We start from the raw sequence: 21,263 nt of genomic DNA, 5'->3' as shown, positions 1-21,263 counted from the left end.
TATCAATGCTTTGTAATTTTCCAAGTACAAATCTTTAGTCTCCTTGGTTAAGTTTACTCCTAGGTACTTTATATTTTTGGTTGTAATAGTGAAGGGGATTGTTTCCTTAATTTCTCTTTCTGACTGTTCATTGTTGGCGTATAAAAATGCCTCTGATTTCTGAGTATTGATTTTATATCCTGCCACTTTGCTAAATTCATTTATCAGGTCCAGTAGTTTTTTGACTGAGACTTTAGGGTTTTCTATATACAATATCATATCATCTGCAAATAATGATAGTTTTACTTCTTCTTTTCCAACTTGAATGCCATTTATTTCTTCTTCTTGTCTAATTGCTGTGGCTAGGACTTCCAGGACTATGTTAAAGAAGAGTGGTGAAAGGGGGCACCCTTGCTTTGTTCCTGATCTTAAGGGTATTGCTTTTAATTTTTGCCCATTGAGTATGATGTTGGCTGTGGGTTTCTCATAGATGGCTTTTATCATGTTGAGGTATGTTCCCTGTATTCCCACTTTGCTGAGAGTTTTGATCATGAATGGGTGCTGGATTTTATCAAATGCTTTTTCTGCATCTATTGAAATTATCATATGGTTTTTCTCCTTCCTTTTGTTTATGTGATGAATCACATTGATTGATTTACAAATATTGTACCAGCCTTGCCTCCCCAGAATAAATCCCACTTGATCATGGTGTATGATTTTTTTCATATATTGTTGGATCCGCTTTGCTATTTTTTTTTTTTGTATTTTTCTGAAGCTGGAAACGGGGAGAGACAGTCAGACAGCCTCCCGCATGCGCCCGACCGGGATCCACCCGGCACGCCCACCAGGGGCGAAGCTCTGCCCACCAGGGGGCGATGCTCTGCCCCTCCGGGGCGTCGCTCTGCCGCGACCAGAGCCACTCTAGCGCCTAGGGCAGAGGCCAAGGAGCCATCCCCAGCGCCCGGGCCATCTTTGCTCCAATGGAGCCTTGGCTGCGGGAGGAGAAGAGAGAGACAGAGAGGAAGGGGGGGGTGGAGAAGCAAATGGGCGCTTCTCCTATGTGCCCTGGCCAGGAATCGAACCCGGGTCCCCCGCACGCCAGGCCGACGCTCTACCGCTGAGCCAACCGGCCAGGGCTGAGTTTGCTAATATTTTGTTGAGGATTTTAGCATCTATATTCATCAGAGATATTGGCCTATAATTTTCTTTCTTTGTGTTGTCTTTGCCTGGTTTTGGAATCAGAATTATGCTCGCCTCATAAAAGGGGCTTGTAAGTCTTTTTTCCTCTTGAATTTTTTGAAATAGCTTGAGAAGAATAGGAGTTAGTTCTTCTTTGAATATTTGGTAGAATTCACTTGTGAAGCCATCAGGCCCAGGACTTTTCTTTGTTGGGAGTTTTTTGACAACTGTTTCAATCTCATTTGTTGTAATTGGTCTGTTTAGGTTTTCTGATTCTTTCAGATTGATTTTTGGAAGATTGTATGTTTCAAGGAATTTTTCCATTTCATCTAGGTTGTCTAGTTTTTTGGCATACAGTTCTTCATAGTATTTTCTTACAATATTTTGTATTTCTGTTGTGTCAGTTGTTATTTCTCCAATCTCATTTCTAATTTTATTTATTTGAGTCCTGTTTCTCTTTTTCTTGGTGATTCTAGGTAAAGGTTCATCAATCTTGTTTACTTTTTCAAAGAACCAGCTCCTATTTTCATTGATCCTTTGTATTGTTTCTTTAGCCTCTATGTCATTTATTTCTGCTCTGATCTTTATTATTTCCTTCCTTCTACTACATTTGGGCTTTACTTGCTGTTCTTTTTCTAGTTCTTTTACATGCAGGGTTAAGTTGTTTATTTGAGCTTTTTCTAGCTTCTTAAAGTGTGCCTGTAGTGCTATGAACTTCCCTCTCGGTACTGCTTTTGCTTTGTCCCATAAATTTTGAGTTGTTGTATGCTAATTGTCATTTGTTTCTAGGAATTTTTTTATTTCATCTTTGATCTCATTCTTAATCCATTCGTTATTTAACAACCTGCTATTTAGTTTCCATGTGTTTGAGAATTTTTGAGCTTTTCTGTTGTGGTTTATTTCTAGTCTCATGCCGTTGTGATCGGAGAAAGTGCTTGATATGATTTCAATCTTCTTAAATTTGTTGAGACCACTTTTGTGCCCTAACATGTGGTCTATCCTAGAGAATATTACCATGAGCACTTGAAAAGAATGTATATTCTGCTGCTTTAGGGTGAAAGGTTCTGTAGATATCTATTAAATCGAATTGATCTAGTGTGTCCAAAAAGTCTGCTGTTTCTTTGTCAATTTTCTTTCTTGAGGATCTATCTAGTGATGTTAGTGGGGTATTGAAATCCCCTACTATTATAGTATTGCTGTTGATCTCGCCCTTTAAATCCATCAAAGTCTGCTTTATATATTTAGGTGCTCCTATATTAGGTGCATAGATATTTATAATAGTTATATCTTCCTGTTGGATTGCTCTCTTTATCATTATGTAGTGGCCTTCTTTATCTCTCACTATATCCTTTGTTTTAAAGTCCAATTTGTCTGATATAAGTTTTGCTACCCCAACTTTTTTTTTCATTTCCATTTGCATGAAATGTTTTTTTCCATCCTTTTACATTCAATCTATGTGTATCTTTTGTTCTAAGGTGTGTCTCTTGTAGACAGCATATGTATGGGTCCTGTTTTCTTATTCATACAGCTACCCTGTCTTTTGATTGGATCATTTAATCTATTTACATTTAAGGTTATTATTGATATGTAGTTGTTTATTGCCATTTTATTCTTTAAAGCTGTATTCCTTTTTTGCTATATTCTTTTCCCACTTTGATCTGTTTACAACAGGCCCCTTAACATTTCCTGCAGCATTGGTTTGGTTGTAATGAATTCTTTGAGTTGTTTTTTGTCTGGGAAGCTTTTTATTTCTCCTTCGATTTTAAATGATAGCCTTGCTGGATAAAGTAGTCTTGGTTGTAGGTTCTTGTTCTGCATTACTTTGAATGTTTCTTGCCTTTCCCTTCTGGCCTCAAGTGTTTCTATTGAGAAGTCGGATGTCATCCTTATTGTGGCTCCTTTGTAGGTGATAGCTTTTTTTTCTCTTGCAGCTTAGTATTTTCTCTTTATCGCTTAGCTTTGGTATTTTAATTATGATGTGTCTTGGTGTAGGTTTTTTTGGGTTTCTCTTTAATGGAGTCTTCTGTGCTTCTTGAACTTGTGAGAGTTTCTCCTGCATTAATTTGGGAAGTTTTCAGCTATGATATGATTGAACAAAGTCTCTATCCCTTATTCTTTTTCTTCTTCTTCAGGAACCCCTATGATGCAGATGTTATTTCTCTTCATGTTGTCACAGAGCTCTCTAAGAGTTTCCTCAGACTTTTTGAGTCTCTTTTCTTTTTTCTTTTCTGCTTTCATGCCTTCATTCCAGTTGTCCTCCAAGTCGCTGATTCGATCCTCAGCTCTGTCTATCCTGTTTTTAATTCCTTCCATTGTGGTCTTTATTTCTGATATTGTATTTGTCATCTCCGACTGATTCTTTTTTATACTTGCTATTTCTTTATTTAGGTGTTCATAATGACCATCCATTGTTGTTCTAAGATCTCTAAGCATCCTTACAATCATTATTTTGTACTCCACATCTGGAAGTTTGGTTATTTCCATATCACTCAGTTCATCTCCTGAAGGTGTCTCTTGTGGTTTCATTTGGTTTGCACTTTTTTGTCTTCTCATTGTCTGTGTTTTGGGTGTTTTTTTTGTAGAGTTGGTTGAGTCTAGTCTTGGTGTTGTCTGCCTCCAGTTTTCAGTTGTGTTATTTCTAGGTCTTCTTGGGTTGTTATCAGCTATTATTTGTAATCCACTTTCGGATTTGGGCAGCTTTGAAGTCTTGATTTGTTTGTTTTCTTAACAGGTGATAGTCTTGTTTACTGATCTCAGCAGGGGGCTTCCTTGAAACTGTATCCAGGAATGCCATGGGTGTAACCTGAGACTCTGAAGGCCTCTTCCACCAACTAATCTCTCTGGGGGCAGGGTGTTTTCTCAGCTTCAGTAGGGGGAGGTGTATCTCAGATCTCCATGGAGACCTGAGTTACTGCTCCTTCTCCCCACTTCTTGTTTTCAGCTGTGTCTTGTTTCGCTGATTGGAGCTGGAGAGATGTCTGGAGATCTCTGATCCAGAAGCAATTCAGTATTGTTTTTTGGGAAGGATCAGTCCCTCCCCCAGCTATGTCCGCCTCCAGCATGGATGAGTCAGCTTTTTTTAGGTCGTCTCCTGCATTACTTAGCCCCTCAAAGTCTGTCCCTCTCTCTTTCCTTTTCACTTGGGAGATAAGCTGGTCTTTTCAACACACCTCCCTCCCTGGTTGCCAGGCAAGTGGCTGTGAGCAGTATTTTCTGCTCTTTTCCCTGGAGTGAGATCCCCTCTGGGCTCTCAGCCTCACCCCCCCTTTCCTGTAAGCAGGGGAGATTCAGGTGCTCCCTACCAGGTTTGTTGTGGCTTCTTCTTTGCTCCTTGGTTTTTGAGAGCTGTTCTTATAGTCCAGAGTTGATTTTTCACTCTGATTTTTCCTAAATTGATTTGTATTCCAGTTTTGCGGTGAGAGCTGGGCGTCTGGGCGTCCACCTACTCCGCTGCCATCTTCAGGTCTATACTGCTGGGGGCTTATTTTTAAATTCTCTTTTAGTTTTATCATATAGTAAGTTTTGTTGATAGAGATAACATTTTTCTGTCTCTTGTTGAATAAATTTATAAAGTTTCCTGAAGAAAATACTCAAGAGTTCCCTTAAAAGACAAATTTCTTAGAAAACAGGAGTAGAAAATTGTAGCTATTACCTGTTTTGTTTTTTAATTTTGTGTTGATTTTTAAAAGTTTAGAACATAAACAAATATTTTAAGAGGCTGGCATATAGTAAAGTTTCATTAGTTTGGCCTACTGAGTAAGGTCGGGTCATGACACATACTGACATTGACATGGCAGGGTGGCTTCTCTCTCTAGAGAGCTCCTCCACCCTCCCCCTCAGAGAGTTTGATGAGTCCCTCTACCACCCACTCCATGTCTCTAGCTGAGAATTTCAGTCAGTGTTGACAGTAAGTTGTACCTGTGCATAACGAAGCAGAAAGAAGATTGAGAACCACCACTGTTGTCCTATATATAACATAAGTGGAAGTAATAAACCAGATTATTTTTTCCCCCCTGGGTCATTTTCTTATCAAGTAGTTTTGAACTCTTAGAGCCTAGATAAGAGCTGTTGAAGAAGTAAGACTTCTGTTTAATTAAACTGTGTTTGCTCAAAGTAAAAGCAAGAATGATTAACCACTGTTTATATCTTAGACTGCTCTTATGAAATCTTCCTGAGCTTTACAGAATTTTGCTGCCACTTGTCATGGTGAAAATGAGGTTTTAACTTCAGGATTCACTCTGTTAGAACAATATTATTTCATAATTCACTTCTCGTTCTCTTCCTTTATTTTCTCCCTTCTTATTTTACTGCATTCTAAATTTATAAGTTTAAATGATGAGATTTTATTTTGTTTGTGAGCTAATTATATTAAGAGCATATTTTAAATCTTAACAATTACAATAAATCTTAGAGATGACCAACCTAGTTCAGACCTATTTTCATTGATTAGGATGCTGAAGCCTAGAGGAAATAAATGATTTGAACAAGAACTTTTTTTTTTTTTTTTTTTTTTTTGTATTTTTCTGAAGCTGGAAACGGGGAGAGACAGTCAGACAGCCTCCCTCATGCGCCCAACCGGGATCCACCCGGCACGCCCACCAGGGGCGATGCTCTGCCCCTCCAGGGCGTCGCTCTGCCGCGACCAGAGCCACTCTAGCGCCTGGGGCAGAGGCCAAGGAGCCATCCCCAGCGCCCGGGCCATCTTTGCTCCAATGGAGCCTTGGCTGCGGGAGGGGAAGAGAGAGACAGAGAGGAAGGAGGGGGGGGTGGAGAAGCAAATGGGCGCTTCTCCTATGTGCCCTGGCCGGGAATCGAACCCGGGTCCCCCGCACGCCAGGCCGACGCTCTACCGCTGAGCCAACCGGCCAGGGCCTGAACAAGAACTTTAGGTAAATGGAGATGGAGTTGAAGCTAAGATTTCTAATCAAGTGTCTTTTTTGACCATACAGTTTCTCCTTGATTGTGTATTATATATATCTGATTATACTGAGTTTTTAAAATAATCAAATAAGTAATTTTTCTAAATATATATGGGTCTGTTTTCTGAGTAATAGAGGGGCTAACAGCATATAATATTGTGTTACTATATAGGAGAGATTAGTTAGCCTTATTCAGAATCTTGACTCATTACTGTAGAGCTAAGAAAAAATGTGACAACTATTATTCTCTTTAAATATCCATCTCTTAGACTGGAATAAATATTTTCTACTAAAAGAATACTTATTTTCTGGAATTAAAATATTAATTTTTATTTATTAAAAACTTGAATCTTCAAAAGATTAAAAACAACTTGTATTCTCCTGTAACAAAAGTATTTGAGGAAGATAAAAATATATTTCAGTTAGATTGTTCTTTATTATTATTATTATTATTTGCTTTTACAGCTTCAGTTCTCGTATTTATGATATTTTGTGTTTCAGTGGCTCTTTTAGAAAATGTATTTGTTAACTTTTACGTGAAATAATCTTATCTTAAACCCTTTTTGTTGCCTATTCTGTCACTTTCAAATCTTGCTCAATAGCTTGAATACTTTCTTACTTTTGGATTTATAACTGATGAATTTGCTTGGATAAAGTTTTACAAACCTCTTCCTGAGAGAGAAAAGTAAAATTTTATTTCCATTGACCAGTTCTGTCAGTTTCTTAAGCATTTGAGACTTGGTATTTATTAATAAAAATTGAGTAGGCAGAAACTTTGCAGTCTCTCTTCCCCCACTGAGAAAATAAAATACTTCATTTACATTATTATAAAGATTATAGTAGTGTTAAGTTAAATATTATTCCAGTGTTACAAAAGATACACAGTTACTGAGTCTCTTCTCTAGCATAGACTTTTTAAAATACATTTTAGTGTTGCTTTATTATGGTTTTTATGAATCTTTCACACTTCATAATTGATTTCCCATGGTTCTCAATTCTAATTGAGAGTCTTTATGTTTTACCTTTTTTCCCAATATACAGACAAATTAAGTCTGGGCTAATGTCTAAAGTACAGGTAAAAATAGCTTGATTTTAAAATGTAAAAGTCATAAATATATATCAATGAGATATTTATAATAATTGGGTTAAATTGTTTCAAATGTCATTTATGAAACAATTGTTTTTCTTGAGAATTTCAATAACCAGTTTTCTGCTTCATAGAATATTTTGTCAGAGTTGGGTGGCACAATTATTGGCTCCCTGAAAATGTATTTCAATTGAGGAAAATGTTTACTTTTATCAGCAAAATCTATGATCAGATATTGGAAAGTTTTATTAGAAATTCTAGTTTTGTTTTAAAATATTAATAAACATAAAAGAAGAAGTAAAGGCTGTTACTAAGTAGTTCACAAGTTGAAGGACACACTGTAATGCTTTTTGTGCTGTGAATCAGAATTTTATTTTTAAGATTACCTTTGTTTTCTCCTCCTTCTTTTTCTTCCTCCTCCTCCTCCTCCTCCTCCTCCTCCTTCTCCTCCTCCTCCTCCTCCTTCTCCTTCTCCTCCTCCTTCTCTTTGTTCTTCTTCTAATTTCTTTTTTTCCATGTGAGAGGAGGGGAGCTAGACAGACTCTGGCATGCACCCCAACCAGATCCACCCATCAGCCCTCGTCTGGGGCAATGTTCTGCCCGTCTGGGGCCATGCTCTCAACCGAGCTATTTTTAGTGCCTGAGGAGGAGGTTCCACAGAGCCATCCTCATCCTTGTACCACAGCCAGTGTGCTTGAACCCATTGAGCCATCACTGAGGAAGGAGAAGAGAAAGGGACAGAGAGACAAGGGGGAGAGGGAGGGATGTAGAAGCAGATGGACACTTCTCCTGTGTGCCCTGACTGGAATTGAATTGGGGCATCCACACGCTGGGCTGATGCTCTACCATGGAGCCAACTGGCCAGGACCAAGAGTATCTTTGTTTTCAAATACAAATTCAAAATAATAAAACTTAGAAGAATTTGGTATAGCATATCTATCAGCTTATTAGTATGATTTTGATATAGCACTTTCAACCTGAAAATTCTAATGTTACTTCTTTGCATTATTAAATAGAGTATTGATGGATCCAAGTTATATTGGAAAAAAATCAAACATCTCTTTAAATGTTCTGAAGATTTAAGGTCTTGTAGCATGCAAAAACCTGATTTTTGAAGACTCTGCAAAACCCAATTTAGTGGTATATGGGTATACTTTTGACATAGTCCAGAATGAATGTTCAGATCCCAAAGTGGTTTCTGCTTGTATAACTAACCAAAGATTGTTTCAAAATTTAATTAATTTAATGTTATTTTTCAGGCAGAAATTTATTATGAATCAGTTTGAGATAGCAAGCCATTATATTGAAATGAAACAGGCTTTAATAAAATATTGTATCTCTAAGAAGATTAAATTTTCCAAAATTGGCATACCATAGCACTAATATTATTAGAGACTACAAAGATGCCATTTTGGGGAGCACCATCCCTAGAAAAGTAGACAAAGATCTTCTGAATGTAGCCCTAGTAAATGTACTAGTTCAATGCCATAAAGTTTATTAGTTTAATATTGAGTACTTTTGAAGATGTAAAAAATATAAGTATCAAATAAAATACTTGAATCTAATATATCCATTGCTGTTGTTTTATAGAACCAACTGAAACAGTTTCACATAAAAAGCCAGAAGAATCTTTTTATAATAATAGCTATCATCCCTTCAAAGAGGTACAGACTCCACAATATTTAAACCCATTCGATGAACCAGAAACCTTTGTAACTGTAAAGGATTCTCCTCCCCAGTCTACAAAAAGAAAAAATGTAAGACCTGTGGACATGAGCAAGTACCTCTATGCTGATAGTTCTAAAACTGAAGATGAAGAATTGGACGAGTAAGTACATTTCATTTTGCTATCATCATAGGTCAGTCTTTATATTAACTACAGGGATCCTTCTGTAATATATGTTTATATGGGCAAAATGAAGTCTGTTAACAATGTTATTATACAGTTTATAAGTTAATATCCATCTCATCCACATCTGAATTTTTATAATCTTTGCCCTTATACTCCTATCTTCTTCTGTATTCTTGTATATTCTGTATTCCTGCAATCTCTGGTTAGAATGTCTATAGTGTCTTTCCACAGGAACCATGTTATAAATGGCACTTGGATATTTTAATTTATTACTATATGCATTATGTTTCAATTGTGTTATGGGCCTATTGTGGGAACCAAATAATCATTTATGATACTGATATGATGAGAAGACTTGTTCAAATGCCAAACAAGGGGATCATAGTATTTATAAATAAGGGATTGTGATTTGTGTTATTTTTACCCAAATAAGAGGTTTATTGACCATAAGCTCAGTATAAATAGTCAGTGTGATTAGAGTTGCCATTTTACTCAAATCTAGAATGGGGATAGGAGGAGGGTGTATTCACCTTTGTTCTGAAGTTATATAGTGTACTACCTGTGTGACTGCAGACTGTTGCCCTGAGTGTGTTAAAAAGTAGCAAACAAAACTTCTACTTTGGCCATAATGGAGTTATACAGCCTGGAGGTAGTTTCTTGTCTTAAACAACTAAAAGATTGAATAGCCTATGAAATAACAGTTTTGACATTTGACAAAAGTAGCACAAGGCAAGTAGCACAGCCTGAGAGAACAGAAACAAAGAAGGTGAGCTCTGCCTGACCAGGCAGTGGTGCAGTGGATAGAACGTCGGACTGGGATGCGGAGGACCTAGGTTCTAGACTTCGAGGTTGCCAACTTGAGTGCAGGCTCATCCGGCTTGAGCAAAGCTCACCAGCTTGGACCCAAGGTCGCTGGCTCGAACAAGGGGTTACTCAGTCTGCTGAAGGCCCGCGGTCAAGGCACACATGAGAAAGCAATCAATGAAAAACTAAGGTGTCGCAATGAAAAACTGATGATTGATGCTTCTCATCTCTCTCCATTCCTGTCTGTCTGTTCCTATCTATCTCTCTTTCTGACTCTCTCTCTGTCCCTGTAAAAAAAAAAAAAAAAAAAAAAAAAAAAAAAGAAGGTGAGGTGAGCTCCATAGTTATCCAAACTTTATTTATGGGATAGAGTTTCCAACTACAGTTTAAGAGAAGGGACCCAAATGCCCTAGTACAAGCATACTTCTGAGATAATGAGGGTTCAGTTCTAAACCACTGCAATAAAGCAAACATCAAAATAAAACAAGTTACACAGTTTTTTTTATTTCCCAGTGTATATAAAAGTTATGCTTACACTATACTGGAGTCTACTAAGTGTGCATTAGCATCATGAATTAAAAAAAAAAAGCAATATGTATACCTTAATTAAAAAACAATTTATTACTAAGAAATTCCAACCATCATCTTAGTCTTCACGGAGTTAGTCTTTTTGGCACCAACCGACTTGCTCAACCTAGAGTTCCCACAAACCTTAAAGTTGTAAAAAAAAATCACTATTGACTAGGTGCAGTAAAGTAAAGCACAATAAAACACAGTATACCTGTAATCTCCTGAGTTGAAGAAATAGAGTTTGGACTTTGGGGTACTGAGGAGGCTAGAGTTTGTGGACAAACTATCAGAGAGAAGAGAGCTTCTCATAGTTTCCCAGTCCTATGGAAGTTTCCTCTTGACTCATTTGCTGATTGCATATGAGTAAATTACCGAGGACAAAGAATCTGTTAAAACATTCTGTGGAGTTCACCCAGGACCAAGAACAATTCATGTTTCTACTAGTTAGAGAGGAAAGACCCCCTTACACTTGAGACATTAAATTGAGCCCTCAGCAGGGTATTGTCTCAGTAGTGGAACCAGATTAGCCCTAGACTAAAGTTTGTTCTGAGCCTGCCTAACAAAACTTAAAAAAAGCAAGGATCAAAAGAATCAAACTAATTGAAGTAGCATAACTGAATCCCACACAAAGCCCTGGAATACTAAAGGGAATACCAAAAAAACCCAGCACTCAAGACATAAAACTCACAAAGTCTGACAGCCAATCAAAAATGCATCAGACATATAAAGAAGCAGAAAAATCTGACTCAGATAAGGAGGATATATTCACTCATTAGACCAGATGCAGAAATGGCAGTCGTAATGGAATAATAGTCAAGTGGTAGAATAGCTATCATGAATACACCTCAGATATTTAAGAAGCTGGAAGAAAGCATAAGCATGGAAGACAAATTCAGAATCAAAGTCTGAGATGAAAAATACCCTGAGTGAGATTAACCCCATGTGAGTTACTGCAGAAGAAAATATTAGTGAACCTAAAGACATAGCAGTAGAAACTATTTAGATTGAAACCTAAGGGGGAAAATAATGAATAAAATGAACCAGAGGAACATATGTGATACTGGAATTCCAAAAGGAAAGAGGATTACAGGGATAGAAAAAAATATTTAAAGAAATAATGGACAAAAATTTTAGAAATTAAAAGAAATAATAATAAACTTAAAGTCCAAGAAGTTCAATGAATCCCAGGCATAAGAAACATGAAGAAAACCACAGCAAGGCTTCTCAACAAAAATTCAAGTCAGAAAAAAACGCTATCAACACAAATTTCTACCCCCACCCCCTTCCAGGATATTTTCAGATATCCAAAAGCTGAAATAATCTGTTACCATCAGACTTGCTCTGCAGGCTCTTTAGGCAGGAAGAAAGTGACACTACTTGGAGATTTGAATCTACACAAAGGAATGAGGAACACAAAAATTGGCAAATATATTACTGCACATAAAATACTTTTAAAAAATTCTCGAAAATATAATCGACTTTAAAGTTTAAATAATAATATATTCTGTTTTATAACTTGTATAGAAAATGACATTCTTAAAAATGGAATTATGACAATTTAGCATCAAGACTGAGAGTGGAAAATTGCAGAATATTGTTTTAAGCTTCTTAAACATAAAAAACTTAAAGATATATATACATTTTTATAGATGATATAATTATTTATGTAGCAAATTATAAGGAAGCTTCAAATGTGTACCAGAATTAAAAAGTAAATTTGGCCTGACCAGGCGGTGGCGCAGTGGATAGAGCGTCGGACTGGGATGCAGAGGACCCAGGTTCAAGACCCTGAGGTCGCCAGTTTGAGCGTGGGCTCATTTGGTTTGAGCTAAAGCTCACCAGCTTGAACCCAAGGTCGCTGGCTCCAGCAAGGGGTTACTCGGTCTGCTGAAGGCCTGTGGTCAAGGCACATATGAGAAAGCAATCAATGAACAACTAAGGTGTTGCAGCACACAATGAAAATCTAATGGCCTGACCAGGTGGTGGCGCAGTGGATAGAGCGTCGGACTGGGATGCGGAAGGACCCAGGTTCGAGACCCCGAGGTCACCAGCTTGAGCGCAGGCTCATCTGGCTTGAGCAAAGAGCTCACCAGCTTGGACCCAAGGTCGCTGGCTCCAGCAGGGGTTGCTCGGTTTGCTGAAGGCCCACAGTCAAGGCACATGTGAGAAAGCAATCAATGAACAACTAAGAAGTCGCAGCGCGCAACGAGAAACTGATGATTGATGTTTCTCATCTCTCTCTGTTCCTGTCGGTCTGTCCCTGTCTATCTCTGCCTCTGTAAAAAAAAAAAAAAAAAAAAAAGTATTTAAAAAAAATAGTATTTAAAAAAAAAAAAAATCTAATGATTGATGCTTCTCATCTCTCTCCGTTCCTGTCAGTCTGTCCCTATCTATCCCTCTCTCTGACTCACTCTCTGTCTCTGTAAAAAATAAATAAATAAAAATTAAAAAAAAAACCTTTTAAAAAAAAGTAAATTTGGCAACACTGCAGGATACAAGATCAGTATACAGTTTTTTCATAGTAACAATGGGAAATCAGAAATAGGAATATTTAAAGCACCATACACAAAAGCATTAAAAAAACTCTCGAGGACACTGACCAGTTGGCTCAGTGGTAGAACATTGTCCTGGAGTATGCATGTCCCAGGTTCAGTTCCCACTCAGGGCATACAGAAGTGACCATCTGCTTCTCTACCCCTCCCGCTCCACCCCTGCTTTCCCCTCCCTCAACCCTGGCTTAATTGGCTCAAGCGAGTTGGTCTCTGGCACTGAGGATGGCTCGGTGGCCTCCACCTCATGCGCTAAAGAAATGGCTCAGTTGCTGAGCAACAGAGCAGTGGCCTCAGATGGGCAGAGCATTGCCCCCTAGGGGGCTTGCTGGGTGGATCCTGGTCAGGGTACATGCGAGAGTCTGTCTCTTTGCTTCCCCTTTTCTCACTGGAAAAAAAAAGCCCTCTGGGATAAATTTGTGGAAGATGTACAATAACTGTATGCTGAAAGCAACAAAACATTGCTGAGAGCAATTATGAGAAGTAAAATGGACAGAAATACTATGGCCATGTTTTCAAATTGATGTATGCATTCATTGCTATCCCAAACAAGATTTTGACATACTTTTTAGTAACAATTGATTGTTTAATTCTAAAATATATATGGAAATGCAAGGGACCTAGAATAGTCAGAACAATTTTGAAAAAGAACAAAGTTAGAGGACTTACACTACCTGATTTCAAGACTCATTAAGCAAGACATTGTGGTATTTATTGCCTTAAGGGTAGACATATAGGTAAAAGGAAGAGAATAAGAAAATCTAGAAATAAATTCACATGTATAATGCCAATTGACTTTTGACCAAGCTAACAGGGGAAGTGGGCTAGGAAAAGATAATCTTCACAACAAACAGTACTAGAACAAGTAGATTTCTACACCCTCCAAACACAAAACTACAGCCCTATCTCACACCACATACAAAATTTAACTAAAAATAGATTATACACCTAAAACTAAGAACTAAAACATTGGAACGTCTAGAAGAAAGCATAGGAGAAAATCTTAATAATCTTGGGTTAGGTAAAATATTTTAAATCGGATGCAAAAAGCACAAAGAAAAGAAAGATTAATTTAGACACTATCAAAATTAAAAACTTATTCTCTTTAAAAAAAAACACTTAGGAAAATTAAGAGACATGTCACGGTTTGGCAGACATTCTTTGTAAAACAATTATCTGGCAAAAGGACTTCTAACAAGAATATGCAGTTCTTTTGGCCCAATAATAAACTTTTTTTTAAAGAGGAAAAAGATTTGAACAGAAATCTCACAAAGCCAAATATAAGAATGGTCAGTGTGCACACAAGATACTTAATATGTTAGTCTTCAAGGAAATGCAAATTAAAACCAAGTAAGATATCACTACACACCCAATTAAGTTGCTAAAACTTAAAAGACTATTACCAAATACTGTCAAGAATGTAGAGCCAAAAGATATCTAAATGATAGATCATTTTTATTTTTTAATGAAATTTATTGGCATGACATTAGTTAATAAAATTATATAGGTTTGAAGTGTACAATTCTATAATTCATCATCTATATATTGCATTGTGTTTGCTACCCAAAGTCAAATCTGCTTACCCTTTACTACCACCTCTTTTCCTCTTCCCCTCTGGTAACCACCATACTGTTGTCTGAATTTTTGTTTTTCTTGTTTGTTCATTTGTTGTTGTCAGTTTTATATCCCACATATGAGGGGAATTATATGGTTCTTTTTCCATCTGACTTATTTCACTAGTATGACGTTCTCAAAATCCATCCATGTTACTGTAAATGGCAATATTTCATTATGGCTGAGTAATATTCTGTTGTATATGTGTGTTACTTCAGGGTGATAAAACCATTTTAGAAAACAATTTTAGCAGTTTCTTAAAAAGTTAAACATATACCTATTATTTGACCCAGCCATTCCATTCCTAGATACTATTCACCCAAGAGAAATAAAAGCATATGTCCACAAAATGATGCATACATGAATATTTTAACAACTTTATCATAATAGAAAAATATAGAAATAACTCAAATGTCCCTCAGTAGGTAAACAGATAAACAAATGGTGGTATGTCTAAACAATGGAATACTACTCACTAATAAAGAAAAAAATGGATTTTTTAAATTTCATTTTTCAATTACAATGACATTTAATATATTAGTTTCATGTGTACAGCATAGTGGTTAGACAATTATATAATTAATGAAATGATCCCCTCAATAATTCTAGTACTCACTTGGCACCATACATAGTTATCACAGTATTATTGACTATATTATTTATTCTGTAGTTTATATCCCATGACTATTTTATAACTACAAATTTGTACTTCTTAATCCCTTTGCCTTTTTCACTCAGTCACCCTACTCCCCTCCTGCCCTCCTGTCTAGGAACCCTTAGTTAATTCTCTTTATCTATGTATCTGTTTTTGTTTTACTTGTTCATTTGTTCTGTTCTTTATATTTCTTATATCAGTGCTATCATGATATTTGTCTTTCTCTGTCTGACTTATTTCACTTATAATACTATTCTCTAGGTCCATCCACACTGATGTAAATGGTAAGATTTCATTGTTATGGCTGAGTAATATTTCATTGTATGCATGTACCACCACTTTATTGTCTACTCATTGATTAATGGGCACTTGGATTGCTTTCATATCTTTGCTCTTGTAAATAATGCTGCAATGAACACAAGCGCACATAAATTCTTTCTAATTAGTGTTTTGGGTTTCTTTGGATTATATACCTAGAAGTGGAATTGCTAGGTCATAAGGCATTTCCATTTTTAATTTTTGAAGAACTTTCACACTGGTTTTCCATAATGGCTGCACCAATCTACATTCCTGATAAGAGTACACAAGGGTTCCCTTTTCTCCATATCCTCACCAGCACTTTTGTTGATTTATTGATGATAGCCATTCTGACAGGTGTGAGGTGGTATTTCATTGTGGTTTTAATTTGCGTTTTTCTGATTATTAATGACATTGAGCATCTTTTCATATACCTATTGGCCATCTGTATGTCCTTGGAGAAGTTTCTATTCAAGTCCTCTGCCCATTTTTTCATTGGATTGTTTTTTGCTGTTCAGTTGTATGAGTTTTTTATTAAGTTTTGGATAGTAACCTCTTATTGGATGTGTCATTGGTGACCATCTTCTTCCATTCAGTAGGTTGCATTTTTGTTTTGTTATTTTTCTTTACCATGCACAAACTTTTTAATTTTTGATGTAGTCCCATTTGTTTATTTTTTCTTTTGTATTCCTTTCCTGAGGATATATAGCAGAAAGAAACATGAAGTGTCAGAGAGTTTACTGCCTATATTTTCTTCTAGAAATTTTATGGTTTTGAGTCTTATATTTAAGTCTTTAATTTATTTTGAGTTTATTTTTGTATGTAGTGTAAGAAGATGATCTAGTTCCATTTCTTTGCATGCATCTGTCACATATTCCCCAAACCATTTTGAACAGACTGTCTTTTCTCCATTGTATATCTTGCCTCCTTTGTTGTAGATTAATTAACCATATAGGCATGGGTTTATTTCTGGACTCTCTATTCTGTTCCTTTTATCTATGTATCTGTTTTTATGCCATTATCATTCAGTTTTAATTACTATAACCTTGTAGTATAGTTTGATAACTAGTAGCATGATTCCTCCAACTTCATTTTTCTTTCTCAAGATTGCTGTGGCTATTCAGGGACTTTGTTGTTCCATATAAACTTTTGGAATTAATGCTTTCATTTATTTGTAATGAAGAAACAAAATATTGATACATGTAACTACATGGATGAATCTAAGAGGAATGAAAAGCATAAGAAATGACAAACATAGTTTAGATACAATAATTGTCTTTAAATTGTAATCAGCTTTAAAGTTTACAAAGTAATACATTCATTGTTTTATAACATGTGTAGAAGTAAGATGTCCAGAAACCACATCAAGTGAACAGTGATTTAGAAAGAGATGATTTAAGGAACTATAAAAACCAAACTCAAATATTTAAAACACTTATTTGAAAGAATTAGGTAGTTGACTTATTTTCTATTACTCTGGAACTGTATTTCTCATCCCTTCCGCATTTTACAACAGGTGGTTAATGACTCTCACCTCTGCTACATTTTTCCATAAGCACGGCTAGGTTTTGATAAAACCTAAAAAACTTCTAACCGCCTATAAGTGTGTATGTAGTATTACATCATCATAATCTAATTCAGAAACCAGGTTGAGATTTCAGTACTAATTAATATACAGTGGTTGAAAAAGTTGGCTCAGCTCTTGCTAAAGTTATTATATTTGTTTTCTTTGAAACAGTTATTGTGTGATCAAAGTAAAATTTCTCAAGGGTGGCGTAGGTGCTGAGTAATAGCCACACACCTAGAGTATTTGGATGTCAATGCAAACTTTAAGTACAAGCATTCAGTCATTCAAAGATGCCTGGATATTACACAACACACACACACACCCAGCTCTCTCCTATTAACGAATTAAAGAAACATCTGATGTTTGCTTAAACTTTTAAAATGCCTTAATAAAAACTGAAATCAGAATGACTGGGTGTTTCCTTTCAACCATTCTTTTTTCCACATGAATGTCACAGTCTTTACAAATTTCCCATGAATAAAGAGCATTCTAAATTGTTCAATCATCTGAGGTTACCAGAGAGAGCCAATAAACACACCAGGGTTTTTTTTGTAGGAATACAGTATACACACAAATTCTAAAAATTGCTGGTCAGCTAATGTGAGAATCCAGGAAGAACTCTTGTTTGTATTAATTTCTTATTTGGTATTACTCATCTCTTTTTTTATCCAAAAGTTTTAAGTCCAATATTAGTAGCAGCTATATCCCAGAATTTGTTTACTACAATAATAAACTTATGTATGACCTTTCACATCAAGTGAAAACCCTTTATGACTCATCCTTCCTTACCAAATTCTTCCTGTATCCTCTGACATAAAACTGTCACAAATAAATAGTGCTGGGTCCTTTGATGTGTAAAATAATCTTCAGAACCTCATCCATCAGCACCAAGAGAAAGTATATACCATTCAGTGCTTTCGCTTAGCAACCACGTGGATGTCTCAGTTTTCTCATGTTTGCTGGTTCAGTCGTTTCAGTTTCTTTAGCAAAAATGAAAACTGATACAGCAATAATTTTTTTCAAAACATTTATGAAGTGACTTTTGAGGTCCAACACGAATCATTTCTGGTATTGTGTGTCAGTTTCTAAAGGAAAATTGTCATTGAATTTTATCCAGAGATGCTCATTTTAATAAATTTGGATTATTTTCCCAAGGAAACAAATTTTTAAAGGGAGAGGAAAAGACTACAAATTTTGTTATACCTTTATTTTTTCAGTATGTATATCAATCCTATTTCCAAACAATATTTAGTTTTTCTTTTTATAATTCTTTTTCTGATTGAATTGTTTTCCCTTTTTTAAATAAATTTTTATTAATTTTAATGGGGTGATATTAATAAATCAGGGTACATGTGTTCAAAGAAAACATCTCCAGGTTATCTTGTCATTCAGTTATGTTACATACCTGTCACCCGAAATCAATTGTCCTCTGTCACCTTCTATTTGGTTTTCTTTGTGTCCCTCCCTTCCCCCCCTCCCTCCCTCTCCTCCCCCCCTCGCCCATAACCACCACACTTTTGTCCATGCCTCTTAGTCTCGTTTTTATGTCTCATCAATGTATGGAATCATATAGTTCTTCATTTTTTCTGATTTTCTTATTTCACTCTGTTTAATGTTATCAGGATCCATCCATTTTGTTGTAAATGATCCAATGTCATCATTTCTTATGGCTGAGTAGTATTCCATAGTATATATGTACCACTTCTTCTTTATCCATTCATTTATTGAAGGGCTTTTTGGTTTCCATGTCTTGGCCACTGTGAACAATGCTGCAATGAACATGGGGCTGCATGTGTCTTTACGTAACAGTGATTTTGAGTTTTGGGGGTATATACCCAGTAGAGGGATTGCTGGGTCATATGGTAGTTCTATTTTTAGTTTTTTGAGGAACTACCATACTTTCTTCCATAATGGTTGTATTACTTTACATTCCCACCAACAGTGGATGACAGTTCCTTTTTCTCCACAGCCTCTCCAACACTTGCTATTACCTGTCTTGTTGATAATAGCTAATCTAACAGGTGTGAGGTGGTATCTCATTGTAGTTTTGATTTGCATTTCTCTAATGGCTAATGAAGATGAGCATCTTTTCATATATCTGTTGGCCATTTGTATTTCTTCCTGGGAGAAGTATCTGTTCATGTCCTCTTCCCATTTTTTTATTGGATAGTTTGTTTGTTTGTTGTTGAGTTTTATGAGTTCTTTGTATATTTTGGATATTAGGCCCTTATCTGAGCTGTTGTTTGAAAATATCATCTCCCATTTAGTTGGCTGTCTGTTTATTTTGTTGTCAGTTTCTCTTGCTGTGCAAAAACTTCTTAGTCTGATATAGTCCCATTCATTTATCCTTGCCTTTACTTCTCTTGCCTTTGGAGTCAAATTCATAAAATGCTCTTTAAAACCAAGGTTCATGAGTTTAGTACCTATGTTTTCTTCTATGTACTTTATTGTTTCAGGTCTTATATTTAGGTCTTTGATCCATTTTGAATTAATTTTAGTACAAGGGGACAAACTGTAGTCAAGTTTCATTCTTTTGCATGTGACTTTCCAGTTTTCCCAGCACCATTTGTTGAAGAGGCTTTCTTTTCTCCATTGTGTGTTGTTGGCCCCTTTATTGAAAATTATATAACCATATATATATATGTGGTTTTATTTCTGGACTTTCTATTCTATTCCATTGGTTTGAGTGTCTATTTTCTGCTAATACCATGCTGTTTTGATTGTCGTGGCTTTATAATATAACTTGAAGTCAGGTATTGTAATGCCCCCAGCTTTGTTCTTTTTCCTTAGGATTGCTTTAGCTATTCAGGGTTTTTTATAATTCCATATAAATCTGATGATTTTTTTGTTCCATTTCTTTAAAAAATGTTATTGGAATTTTGATGGGAATTGCATTAAATCTGTGTATTGCTTTGAGTAATATGGCCATTTTGATTATTATTATTCTTCCTATCTAAGAACAGGGAATATTTTTCCATTTTATTGTATCTTTTTTGATTTCCCTTAACAATGCTTTGTAGCTTTGGTTATATAGGTCCTTTACATTCTTTGTTATGTTTATTCCTAGGTATTTTCTTTTCTTTGTTGCAATCCTGAAGGGGATTATTTTGTTGAGTTCGGTTTCTAATGTTTCATTGTTGGCATATAGAAAGGCTATGGACTTTTGTATATTAATTTTGTATTCTGAGACCTTACTGTATTGGTTTATTATTTCTAGTAATCTTTTGTGGAGGCTTTGGGGTTTTCGATGTATAGGATCATATCATCTGCAAAAAGTGAAACCTTTACTCCTTCTTTTCCGGTATGGATGCCTTTTCTTTCTTTATCTTGTCTGATTGATCGGGCTAGAACTTCTAGCACCACGTTAAATAAGAGTGGAGAGAGTGGACAACCCTGTCTTGTTCCTGATTTAATGGGAAAAGTCCTCAGTTTAATGGCATTTAATATGATGTTAGCTGATGGCTTATCATAAATGGCGTTTATCATGTTGAGATATTTTCCTTCTATACCCATTTTGTTGAGTGTTTTAAACATAAAATTGTGTTGTATTTTATCGAATGCCTTTTCTGCATCTACTGATAGGATCATGTGGTTTTTGTTTTTTTGTTGATATGGTGTTTTACGTATGTTGAACCATCCTTGAGATTCTGGGATGAATCCCACTTGATCATGATGTATTATTTTTTTAATATGTTGTTGTATTCGATTTACTAGTATTTTGTTTAGTATTTTAGCATCTGTATTCACTAGAGATATTGGTCTGTAGTTTTCTTTTTTTGTGCCATCCTTGCCAGGTTTCACTATAAGGGTTATGTTGGCCTCATAAAATGTGTTTAGAAGTATTGCTTCTTCTTCAATTTTTTGAAAGACTTTGAGTAGAATAGGAACCAAGTCTTCTTTGAATGTTTGATAGAATTCACTACTATAGCCATCTGGGCCTGGACTTTTATTTTGGGGGAGGATTTTAATAGTTTTTTCTGTTACCTCCCTACTTATTGGTCTGTTCCAGGCGTTCCCAAACTACGGCCCGCGGACCGCATGCGGTCCCCTAAGGCCATTTATCTCCCCCCCCCCTACACTTCTGGAAGGGGCACCTCTTTCATTGGTGGTCAGTGAGAGGACCACTGTATGTGGCGGCTCTCCAACGCTCTGAGGGACAGTGAACTGGCCCCTTGTGTAAAAAGTTTGGGG

General features: G+C 36.1%; 1 protein-coding gene across 7 annotated transcripts in view; it reads left to right on the top strand.

Annotated features, from left to right (window-relative positions):
* The window catches only part of EHBP1 (EH domain binding protein 1), a 571,353-nt gene that overhangs the window by 353,925 nt on the left and 196,165 nt on the right, over positions 1-21,263 (top strand). For all 7 annotated transcript variants that reach the window (XM_066378173.1, XM_066378175.1, XM_066378171.1 and 4 more), the window contains one exon: positions 8,755-8,992. In XM_066378173.1, the coding sequence (XP_066234270.1) occupies positions 8,755-8,992 (238 nt within the window). The remainder of the gene's footprint in view (positions 1-8,754; positions 8,993-21,263) is intronic.

Source organism: Saccopteryx leptura, chromosome 3 (assembly GCF_036850995.1).
Source record: "Saccopteryx leptura isolate mSacLep1 chromosome 3, mSacLep1_pri_phased_curated, whole genome shotgun sequence".
Lineage (NCBI taxonomy): Eukaryota > Metazoa > Chordata > Mammalia > Chiroptera > Emballonuridae > Saccopteryx > Saccopteryx leptura.
The sequence above is the reverse complement of the archived record's forward strand: the minus strand, read 5'-3'. Positions and strand labels throughout refer to the sequence as shown.